Source organism: Hevea brasiliensis, unplaced genomic scaffold, assembly GCF_030052815.1.
Source record: "Hevea brasiliensis isolate MT/VB/25A 57/8 unplaced genomic scaffold, ASM3005281v1 Scaf32, whole genome shotgun sequence".
Taxonomy (NCBI): domain Eukaryota; kingdom Viridiplantae; phylum Streptophyta; class Magnoliopsida; order Malpighiales; family Euphorbiaceae; genus Hevea; species Hevea brasiliensis.
Genome location: NW_026614829.1, coordinates 288,609 through 301,367, shown reverse-complemented (window position 1 = coordinate 301,367; position 12,759 = coordinate 288,609). Strand labels below are relative to the sequence as shown.

Sequence of the window (12,759 nt, the reverse complement as noted above, 5' to 3'; positions counted from 1 at the left end):
AATGAATGCAAATAGGGGATGAATCTTTACATAAATTTGCGTTATCAATGCAATTAAAAATTTTAAAATGTAATCAATGGTATTAAAATTATTATTTTAATATTATAAGTTCTTTAATTTAAATTTCAATGAAAATAAATAAAAAATTAATAATTAAATTTAACAATATTTTATGTATTTGAGGGATCTTGGAATTGTAATTTGTTAGTTGTATATAAAAATTTAAAAAAAGTGATAATTTATTGAAAAAAAAATTAAGAAACGAGACTTTCTTTTAAGGATAGTAAATTAGGTTACTCGCAAAAATAATCTAAACTCAATTAATATTTTTAAAACTCTATATCATCTCAAACACAATTAAAATTTATTCTCAACTATCTGAATATGTCCCAAACTTAATTATTACTAAAAAAATATCCAAACGTTATATAAAAATTATTTTTAATTAATAATTTATATTTTAAAAAAATAATAATTTCATAAAATATTTAAATTTTAACTTATTTAAAATAAAATATAAAAAAATTATAAATATTATTAAAAAATATATATTTTATATTTAAATAAATATTTATATAAACGGATTCAAATAGTAGATATCTAACATATAAAATACAAACTCAACCCAAATCATATATAATAATTCTTAAATCTAAATTCATTTTAAATTGAATTATATTATTAAATATGTCCTATTAGATTTTGGTAAGAAAAAAATCCACAAAAGTCTAACCAATTGCCATCACGAACTATCTATATAACTTTACCAAACTAAGCCTCGTATCTTCATCATATTTTTTTTTCTACCTTCTTTTAAATACGGACAAAAAAGGTAAATATGAGAGAGGACTAAAAGATTTTTTAAGTTATAATTATTGACTGTAGCTTTCAGGAAGTTTCAATGAGAATTATATATATAAAAGCGGAATACTGACACAAATAGATAATTTTCTCTTATGAGGACAACTTTTATAGAAGAATCAAATTTAAAAAAATAAAAATAAAAATACTTTAACTGATAGGAGTTGACGCTTGACACGATTCCTAGAGTTCCAAATCAAATGAGAAACCATGCCTAAACTTTAAAAAAAAAAAAAAAAAAAAAAAAACATTATTGTAAAATACAAATAACATTGTCCAATATTCACATTTGTCAATACCTGATGGGTTTTTTCTACTCGTTTTTTCTTTTGATATGCAATTCAAATTTAGAGCCACTATTAGATTTCAAATCAAAATTTATCATTTTTCAAACAAAGGTGGAAAAAATTATTTTATATTATTTTTAAGGATTCACTTTTAAAGATTAAAATTTCATTTGCAAGGGTAGAGATAGCAAATCGAGTGAGTTTCAGTTAGGACCATTCGGATTCCAGTCAATTTGAACTTCATTTTTCACTTTCTCAGAATTTTGTAGTCTTGATCCAATTTTCACTTAGCATTTTCCCTGTACTTAGTCTTGAACCAGTCTTCACGTACTTCCTTAGCATTTTTCCTATACACAGTCTTGATCCAATTTTCACTTTTGTCAAGTGTTCAGACCATACCTATCTGAGTTTTTTTCTACTCACTCTTTCTTTCGATATGCAATTCAAACTCCAAGTCATTGTCAAATTTCATATCAAACTTTATCATTTTTGAAAAAAAGGTGGCAAAAGAAATTAGCTTGTGTTTGGATTCATGGATTTAGATTTAAATTTTAGATTTTAGATATTGGATCTAAAATTTAGAATTTGAAATTTATAAATTTGAAAATGTCTTGTTTGGATAATAAAAAGAATTGTTTCCCACCTAGAGGTGACTTTTTGAAGTTTTATAGATAAATTGTTTTGGGTGGATGATTTATAATCTGTACTATAATCTTTTAATAAAATTAAATTAGTAGTATGTCCGAATCTCAACTGAGAGCTTCTCCTCACTTAAACTATATATATATATTATTGGAATAAAAATATGTAATATTAAATTAAAATTTTGAGATTATGCTATAGAGATAACAGTTGCTAAGCTTAAGGTAGCAGCAGCCAAAAAGGGCTTTACTTTTGATATCAGATGAATGTGAAGGCATCAGATGTTCTTATTGGAAAAAAATGATTCATAAACACAGGGTCATAGTGTAAGCTATATATTGAAAGTATACTATATATGGACGATTATCATCATCATTTAATAATAATAATTATAATTATTATTATTATTATTAAGAGATAAACTTAACATATTTTAGTTAAATTATTTATAATTTTATAAAATTTAATATTTTGAAATATATTATAATTTGATTTTAAATATATATATATATATTTCATAATATTAGATTTTAAATCTATAATTTGAATTGAATTTGTCTTTCATTATTGTTTTGAAAAAAATTTAATTTGAAGTAAAGTCTATGGAAAGTCTATGGAAAGTCATTGAATGAGTCTATGGAAAGTCTAGTTCACCCTTTAATCAATTTTTTTTTTTTTCAAATCGATGTAATTCAGTACATGTGGCATTCATTGACTAGTGACACATAGCAACCCTCAGCAAAAAATATAAAATGTTAATATTTTATTTTTTTTTTGACGTTGCAAACGCAATAGTAATAGTTGTTTCTCTAAAAGATAGCTCTAAACTATTATTATGAAAAGTATAAATTTATTATCGATATTTTTTTTATTGTCCACCAAAAATTAAATAATATTAATTGAAATTTAAGAGTAAATTAGACAAGTTAATTAAATATTAAAATGATATATTTCTAATATATAAGCAAATATACTAAAATTAATTTATAAAAGAATATATTTATTAAGGTACTATTAATTTAATATATTAATATTTAATTTAATATTTTTATATTAATATTAATTTATAAAAGATTATTAATTTTATAAAATAAATTACGCTAAAAAAATTAGATATTAGAGATAAAACAATTAGCTGCATAGAAAAAAGTCAGAATGATAATTTTTTTGAACGTTTTGTTAAAATCATCCCTTAAAATGGAGAGAATTTCTCACTTCCTTTTCCTTCTCCTACAAAATATTTTGAGATGAAAGTATTATTAAGAGACAATTTTATTGTGTTTCTCAAAACTTTAATTAGTTATGTCTAAAATTATCTCTAATTATTTTGTGTTTAGGAACATTTTATAAAATGTCTCTAAAAAGCCTTAATATCTTTTGCGGAAAAAGTGCCACTGGAAGAACTCATGACTAGAAACTTAAAATGTTTTGGAAAGACTATGTTTCCTATTATTGAATATGAGCACAATGAAATGCTTATTATATGTTTCCTATTATTGATATCTCAATTTGCATAGGAATTTATTATTTCTCTCTCTATAATATACCCTTTGCATATTATAGAATTTTCGTGTGCGATATGAACAAAATTGAACACTTGATATTTTTAATGTTATTTCTACGTTTAAAATATTGTGTTATATATGATAATAGGAAATTCTTACATTGTAGGGAGGAGTTAGAGTTTATTCAGGATATCACTATAGATATAATAGGAAATTCTTACATTGTAGGGAAGAGTCAGAGTTTTTTCAGGATATCACTATAGATCTACTTAACAAATTGGGAAGATTTAATTATAGCATAACCAACAAATTGGGAAGATTTAATCATAGAATAGCCAAGGATTTTGTTGGAATGGATTCACCATCAGAGAAAATGAGATTGTGTATCAATGTAAAGGAGCTAAATAATGTCAAAACGGTAGGTATTTGTGGGATGGGTGGCATTGAAAAAACAACTATTGCTAGTGTCATCTTCAAGGAAATGCAATGCCAATTTGAGGGTAGTGCTTTTCTTGCGGATGTTAGAGAAACTTCAAGAAAATATGGTTTGATCACTTTACAAAGGCGACTTTTATGTGCAACATTGATGGAAAGAGACATAGATGTGTACGATGTGCACAATGGAGTTTATCACATAAAAAATAGGCTATCTCGGAAGAAGGTTTTGGTCCTTCTTGATGATGTTGATGAGTTGGAGCAATTAGAATTATTAGTTGGAAAAAAAGATGAAAACTGGTTTGGAGTTGGAAGTAGAATCATAATAACGACAAGGGATGAACATTTGTTGATCCAACATGAAGTAGATCAAATATATAGGGTTGAAGAGTTAAATCATCATGAAGCCCTTCAACTCTTTTGCTTGAAAGCCTTCAAGAAAGATTGTCCACCACAAGATTACATGGAGCTATCCAACAAAGCTGTAAACTATGCAGGTGGCCTCCCATTAGCGCTTAATGTTTTGGGTTCCTCCTTGTATGCTAGATCTGTGAAAGAATGGAGCAGTGCATTGAAGAAGTTGAAAGAAATTCCCAATGAAAAAATTCTAAGTAAGCTTGAAATAAGTTTTGATGGATTGGAGGAAATACAAAAAAAAAAATATTTCTTGACATCGCATGCTTTTTCAAAGGAAAAATGAAACGTTATTTGATGAAAGTACTGGAAAGTAGTGGATTATACCCCGATATTGGTATAAGGGAGCTTATCATGGCAAAAAATTTACTGTTTATCAACAAATTAAAAGAAACAAAGAAAACTTCCCCTAAATCAACAATATAGTTTTCTTTGCAATAATTTCCAAAACATCTAATCTTTGCATTTTGCCTACAAACCAAAAATTAGACAAATATCAAAATTTGAGTTATAAGGGATGAAATAAGAAAAAGAAAATTAACAAACTACTAAAAATAAACTTGGTTGCCTCCTAAGAAGTGCTAATTTAAGGTCATTAGCTTGACCCCTTTTTAGTTCATGGTGGTTGGAATTGGAAAGTGTTGCCTCCCTTCTCAACAGGTGATGCAATAAATTTGTACTTCAACTTTTTCCCATTGAGTATGAAAACACCTGTTGCTTTGTTTAGAATCCCAACCATACCTTGCAAATTACTCTTACAAACTTGATATGAACCTTTTACTTTGAGTTGTTTAGATGGAGCCTTTAGTTTTACTCTTTGAGTTTCATTCTTATCAAAAGGAAGTGCCAAAGGAGACTTTTTCTTTGCACTCGTGACTTTGATTACATCGAGAATGAAGAGTAATTTGACTTCCCTCCAATTTAATATCTTACATTCTAGTATCATTTTCTATAACATCCACCCCATAGCAAGAATTTACCACAGCCGATTCCTTGGAATCTTGGAATAAATTGAATTCTATTTCCTCTTCTCCCACTTTCAAATTTAATTTCCCATTCTTTACATCTATGTTAGCTCCTGTAGTAGCAAAAAATGGTCTTCCAAGTATGATGGGTGTTCTTACATCCTCCTCCATCTCTAGAACCACAAAATCCATAGGAATAAAAAATTTTCCAACCTTCAATGGCACATTCTCAAAAATTCCCACTGGATATTTGATAGATCTATCAACTAGTTGCAAAGAAATGGTGGTGGGTTTCAAATCTCCTACCTTCAACTTTTCACAAATGGAGAGTGGCATCAAACTTACACTAGCTCCAAGATCACACAATGCCTTTTCAATACTTGTCTCTCCAATGTGACATGGAATAGAAAAACTTCCTGGATCCTTCAATTTTGGTGGAAGTTTATTTTGTAAAAGAGAACTACACTCCTCTGTTAATGCCACAGTTTCATAATCGTCTAATCTCCTCTTATTTAACAAAATTTCTTTTAGGAACTTAGCATATGAGGGCATTTGAGAAATTACATCTGTAAATGGAATGTTGATGTATAATTTCTTCAAAACTTCCAAAAATTTCCCAAACTGCTTATCTAGCTTTGCTTTCTAAAACCTCGAGGATATGGCAATGGTGGCTTGTATGGTGGTGGAGGCACATACTTTTCCTCTTCTTCTTTTTCAACTTCCTTCTTCTTGTTTGCTTCCTCATTAACTTCATCATGATTCGAAGTGAATTCATTCTTGTCTTTATCTTCTTTCTTCTTTTCCTCTTCTATCTCATCTTTCTTCTTCTCCCACAATTTTCCCACTCCTTAGGATCACTGCGTTGCAATGTTCTCTAGGATTCTTTGGTTGACTTGGAAGTTTCCCTTGTGCTTTGCTAGAAGAACTTGCTTATTGAGCTATTTGGTTTTTCAACATCCTATTATGAGTGGCAAGCTGGTCTATCCTTGAAGTTAATTGTTGAATCATTTCTCCTTATTTTTGTTGAGCAGTTAAGAAATTCGCCATCATAGACTTAAAAATTCAATCTTAATCTGAAGACTGAACTGGTGGTTGTGGAATAGGTGCATTTTGATTCCTTTGTGGTGGAAATCCAGGTGGTACTCTGTTTTGCTAAAAATTCTACTGTTGTTGCTGAAAATTAGGAGGTTGTTGATAATTCTATTGCTGCCCTTGTCGACCTCCCCAAGAAAAGTAAGGGTGGTTCCTCCATGCTGGATTATATGTAGCAGAAAAAGGATTACCAACTGGTTTCTTATTGTAATTTCCAACAAAATCAACTTGCTCATTTCCAAACTCTTGCTTATAGGAAGGAAAATCATTGATACAATGTATATTTCCTACACCAACATCTTCTGTATGACTAGATCGTCCAATTGATGAGTCAACCTTCATGCTTAACTTATCCATTTTTCTCATCAAAGCATCATACTCATGGCATCTAATTCATATACACCAGCTGGTGGCTTCTTCATTTCATTTCTTTCACAGCTCCATTGATAATTGTTGTAAGCAATTTTATCCAATGTTGAATAAGCTTCATCTTTTGACTTCTCCATAAGATCACCTTCTGAAGATGCATCAATTATACTTCTAATTGCTGGAGAAACACCATTGTAGAAATGTTGAACTAGCATCCATTTAGGGATTCCATGATGTGGACATCTCCTTTGAAGATCCTTACATCTCTTCCAAGCTTCATAAAGACTCTCATCATCCCTTGGTCTGAAAGAAGTTAATTCATTTCTTAATTTTTCAGTCTTGCTAGGAGGAAAGTATTAAGCCAAGAAAGCTTGTGACAACTCATCCCAAGTAGTTATTGAACCCCAAGGTAATGAATTCAACCACTCCCTAACACGATCCTTCAAAGAAAAAGGAAATAATCTCAGCCGGATGGCATCATCTGACACTCCATTTATCTTCAGCATGTCACTAATCTCAAGAAAATGTGCAAGGTGCACATGTGGACTCTCAGTAGGACCTCCCCCAAACTATGATTATTGAACCATTTGACAAAGTGAGGGCTTCAACTCAAAGTTGTTTACTTCAACTCTAGGCCTTGTAATACTCGATCTAAAATCTCCAAAACTAGGAAAAGCATGATCCTTAATTGCCATAGCTTCTATCACTTGTTGCTCTTGATGTTGCTTTTGCTGTCTTTGAATTCTGAGTTCAGCTTTTCTTCTTTTAGACTCTGCTCTTAAAGCTTTAGCTGTCTTTTCAATCTCAGGATCAAAAATTAAATCAATTTTTGCACTTTTTGTTCTTCTCATATAAAAGATATATACCTAAAAAACCAAAATAAGAATATCTCAAAGTAAAATGATAAAGAAAAGAAATTAAAATAAAAAATAAAATGCCCAAATTAACCAAACAATCAATCGTCTAATATCAAACAAAACAAATCCCCGGCAACAGCGTCAAAAACTTGATTGTGTACTCCACAAGTATATGGGTTGTTCAAGTAGTAAAAGAAAATATATCGTCCCACAGAGATTTGTTGTTTGAGAACTAAACTATAAAAGTCACGATTATTTGGGCTATCAATAATTTGTGCCGAAAATAGAGTAAGAGATGCAGCAAATTAAATTAGAAAAATAAGAAAATTATAATGAATTAAGCAATTAAAATTCTAAGCACTGTACTAATTTACAAAAATTTTAGCAAGTGACAAAAGATTTAATTAATTAATGGTAAAAATTGATTCCAGAGTTGAGGTTCATGAAGTAAATTTCATTGGGATTTGGATAGGCAAAGGCAAGATTAAGGGAAATACAAGTTTGAAGGAAGTTGATTCTGATTTCCTTTAATTTCTCTTTCAAGCAAACTAAAGAGTGTTTTAAAGGAAACTAAACCCCATTCTCATGCGATGTTTAATTACCCAAAACCCTTTAAGCATTTTAATCAACTTGAAATTCCTCTTAACCCACTAGTTTATTTCTAACACTAGGTGATTAAGTTCATTATCTTGATTATCTATCATAGATTTTCACCTCTCGGTCCTTCAATCTAAGATTAAGAACAAAACTCAAAGGGTACCAAGAATGGGTATGTAAATAAGCACACAAGATAAGAATCAAAGCTTATATATACTAAAATCTGATTAAAAGCGCCTAAATCCACAAATAAAACTTAAATTATTATACCCAACTCAAATCTTAAGTATCTACTCACTCATGCTTGTATTTACAAGTAGAAAATATGAAATAGAGCAAGAAAACATGAAAATAAAACTAAAAATAAAAGAACCTTAAGAAGAAAATCCAAATCTCTGAAAATGGAAGCTAGAAAACGCCACTGCAGTGTGTTCTTCCTCCAAAAATGGCGTGGTTCCTCTTTCCTTTCTCTTTTGATTTTTCTCTCTTTCTCCTTATAGTATAAATGCGAATTTGATGCTTATATATCCGCTGAAGGTTTGCGCTATAAATAGTCTCTAAAGGGTTAAAGACAAAAGGTGTTATAAGAGAAAATGTTTCCATGTCAAGAATCACTGCCATCCCACATGCCTCATATTGATTCAAGTTATTTTCAAAGATGGCTTATGTTGATTCAGAGGAGGAGCCTTTAGATTCTGCACGACCAGCTACACGGGCATGAGGGAGTCCCCAAACTTTCGACGTGTTTTGCTCCAAAATCTGCTTTACACGACTCGCCACACGAGGCATGTTAAAGTCCATGAAACTTTCAACGTGTTTTGTTCAAATCTGCTTACATGACCCAAGGTGAATTTACATACCTCATGTGGATTCTTACTGGCTAACTCTTATCTTCACATGACCCTCAACACGGGGCATGTTGAGGCCCTTGAAAGTCTCGGCTGGTCTTCTCCTTTAAGCGAATTATCTTCATTTTTCACACTACTTTAAGCTTCCAAATCACTTTGAATTTCTTCTATATGGACCTTTTTGCCTTTAAACCTTATTAAAACCTATCAAAAACATTAAAATTCTAAAAATCAAATATAATGAAACTAAAATTAACAAATTAACTAAAATAAGCATTAAAAGCATAAAATTACTAAACTAAAATGGCAAAATGGATGCAAAACTACCCTAAAATATCTATATAAAATGGGTTTATTAGTAGTTACAGCAGCTATCATAGCTAAGTTGAAAGATCCATGGGAGGTAGTGTATATGCTAGACGTTTGGGGGCTTATGACTTTGAGGGTTCTTTTAATGCTGACGTTGTAGATAAATGGTTGAAAAGAGTTATAAAAGTATTTGATTTGGTGAAATTGGCAAATGCAGATAGGATGGATAATGTACATGGGTTGTTACAGGGTAAGGCAGATAGTTGGTTTGATGGTATACATCACAAAATTAGATCTGATTGGACTTTGGACAAATTTATGATTGAGTTTCGCCAAGAGTATCTGATAAAAAGTTATAGAAAAGGAAAGCAAGATGCCTTCTTCAGGTTATTTAAGAGTAGTCTCTCAGTAAGGGAGTATGTTGATCAGTTTGAGGATCTTTATGGTTTTGTTTTAGACATCTTGCCTTCTGAAGAAGCTAAATGTGATAGGTTCAGGCAAGGTTTACATGTTGGCATTAGGTCTTCCATGACTTGGTTCAAATGTAGTAATTTTCATTAATTAGTGGAAGTAGCTTTGAACGTTGAAAAAGTGAGACAAGAAGAGAAAGAATATGAGCAGAAAATGAGTAGGAAGCATGGGCAGAGTTCTTCACAAGGGTTCAGGGAGAGACCAGCTAAAAGAGGGGGTAGTTCATCTTAGTCTAGAACTGATTATGGTGGTAGTGGCCAGGGTTCTTATATAAGTATAGAACAGCAGCCTTCTCGATTTCAAGCTAGTCAAGGTTCAGTGGCACAGTCAGTGGGTAGTTCCTTTGGGGCATAGAGACAAAGACAGGGACAAGAAGAAAATTTTGGGTTTGAACAGAAAAAAGAGAACTTTTCCTCAGTGTGCCACCTATGGTAAGTACCATGATGGGGAGTGTAGAAGGTTTGATCGAGGTTGCTTTAAGTGTGGTGCTCTAGGACACTTTAAGAGGGATTGCCCTTTACTTGTGACTAAAGATAGTGGCTTTGGTTATGGATCGATGACACCTTAGAATCCACAGATTGGTCCAGCACTAGCATGACGTAAACCTACAACAAAAACAAAACCTAGTGAAAGTAAGACTACAGGGGCAACTTCATCAGCTCAGTCTAAACCCACAGCACAACTTGGTAGGCCTCGCACTCAAGCCAGAGTCTTTGCTATGACACAGTAGGAGGCAACAACATCTCTAGAAGTTGTGATGAGTATTTTGACCATATTTGGTAGGGATGCACGCATTCTTATAGACCCTGGGTCCACTCATTCCTTTGTGTCTCAATCATTTTCTATGCATGATGATAGAAAATTGAAACCTCTAGATTGTGGATTATTTATGGGTACACCAGTTGGGAATTCTATTATATGTGAGCATGTGTACAAGGATTGTGTTGTTAAATTGGGTGATCATGAGTTACTAGCAGACTTGATTCCTTTACATCTTCAGGATATTGATGTTATGCTAGGCATGGATTGGTTATCCTGTCACCATACCGCAGTAGATTGTTTTGAGAAGACAGTGATGTTTGATTGCCATGGGGGGCCCAAGTTTATCTTTTATGGAGCAAGGTGTTCTTTTCCTTCCTCTGTGATTTCTGCTATGACTGCCAGGAAGATGCTTAGGAAGGGTTGTCAAGCATACCTAGCTTATGTGGTTGATACCAGCCTAAAAGTGCCTAAGTTAGAGGACATTCCAATTGTGTGTGAGTTTCCTGATGTTTTTCTTGATGAACTTCCGGGATTACCTCTTGATAGGGAGATGAGTTCTTCTTTGATTTGAATCCTAGTACAGCCCCTATCTTAATGGCATCATATAGAATGACTCCAGCAGAATTGAGAAAGTTAAAAGTACAATTACAAGAATTGGTTGATAAGGGCTTTATAAGGCCTAGTGTATCACCTTAGGGAGCTCTTATTTTATTTGTGAAGAAAAAGGATGGCACTCTAAGGTTATGTATCGATTATAAGTAGTTAAATCAAGTCACAGTGCAGAATAAGTATCCTTTGCTCCGCATTGATGATCTCTTCGATCAACTCTAAGGTGCTAAGGTGTTTTCCAAGATTGATTTGCGGTCTGGGTATCATCAATTGAAGATCAAGGAGTTTAGTGTACCAAAGACAGCTTTTAAAACTCGTTATGGGCATTATGAGTTTCTTGTTATGCCTTTCAGGTTAACCAATGCACCACCGCTTATGGACCTCATGAATAGGGTGTTCAAACCCTATTTGGACAACTTTGTTATTATATTTATCAATAATATTCTGGTGTATTCTCGTAGTAAGGAAGAACATAAGGAGCATTTGAAGATTGTATAACAAACTTTAAGAAGCAAGCAATTGTATGCCAAGTTGAGTAAATGTGAGTTATGGCTTGATAGAGTCATCTTCTTAGGACATGTTATTTCAGCAGAGGGAGTATTTGTTGATCCTAAGAATATTGAAGCAGTAGTCAAATGGGATCCTCCGACTAATGCTACAGAGGTTAGGAGTTTCTTGGGATTAGCAAGGTACTACAGGCGTTTTGTCCAAGATTTCTCCATCATTGCAGCACCATTGACAAAATTGCTTAGAAAGAATGCAAAGTTTGATGGACAAAAGAATGCCAAGAGAGTTTTGAGAAGCTTAAGGCATGTTTAACTTCACCCAGTTCTTACTCTACCTTCGGGAGTACGCGAATTTATTGTGTATAGTGATGCTTCTCGCAAGGGGTTAGGTTGTGTTCTGATGCAACATGGGAAGATAATAGCTTATACTTCTAGGCAACTTAGACCACATGAATTAAATTATCCTACTCATGACCTAAACTTAGCTACAGTGGTTTTTGCTTTAAACACATGGAGGCATTACCTTTATGGTGAGACTTGTTAGATTTATACAAATAATAAGAGCTTAAAATATCTCCTCACACAAAAAGAATTGAATTTGAGGCAAAGAAGATGGATTGAATTACTTAAGGACTATGATTGCACCATTAAATATCATCCAGACAAGGCTAATGTGGTAGCCGATGCCCTTAATCAAAAGTCCTCAGTAATTTAGCATATGTTAAAACTGTTAGACTTCCATTATTATTAGATTTTTGATCTCTAAGAGAAAAGTTAGCAACGGATAATTCAAGGACATTATTAGCAACTCTAAAAGTTAGACCAGTATTGGTGGAAAGGGTTAGAGAAACTCAAAGTCGAAATGAGCAATTAAATAAGATCATCAATGAGGTGAGAAATGACACTCGTTTAGATTTTTCACTTAGTGAAGATGGGACTTTAATGTTTGATGGCAGGTTATGTGTACCTAGTGTGGAAAACCTAAAAAGAGATATAATGGAAGAGGCTCACTATTCTGCCTATTCTATGCGTTCGAGTAGCACTAAGATGTGTCAAGATCTTAGAGAAAATTATTGGTGGCCAGGTATGAAAAGGGAAACAGCAGAAATTGTTTCAAGGTGCTTGGTATGCTAACAAGTTAAGGCAGAGCATCAGTATCCAGCGGGGAAGTTGCGGCCACTTCCTATTCTAGAATGGAAGTGGGAGCATATTACTATGGATTTTGTTTCT

At 32.3% G+C, this 12,759-nt stretch overlaps 2 protein-coding genes and 1 non-coding gene across 3 annotated transcripts in view; 2 read left to right on the top strand and 1 right to left on the bottom strand.

Annotated features, from left to right (window-relative positions):
* Positions 1 to 12,759, bottom strand: part of LOC110662918 (disease resistance-like protein CSA1) — a 34,655-nt gene that overhangs the window by 11,609 nt on the left and 10,287 nt on the right. The window lies entirely within an intron of this gene.
* LOC131177073 (disease resistance protein Roq1-like) lies at positions 3,648 to 4,930 on the top strand. The gene is made up of 2 exons (XM_058142068.1): positions 3,648 to 4,341; positions 4,872 to 4,930. The coding sequence occupies exons 1-2, from the start codon at positions 3,648 to 3,650 to the stop codon at positions 4,928 to 4,930; spliced, it is 753 nt and encodes a 250-aa protein (XP_057998051.1).
* LOC131177078 (small nucleolar RNA R71) lies at positions 6,796 to 6,902 on the top strand. Its single transcript, XR_009146789.1, has one exon. It is a non-coding gene; the product is annotated as a small nucleolar RNA R71 (small nucleolar RNA).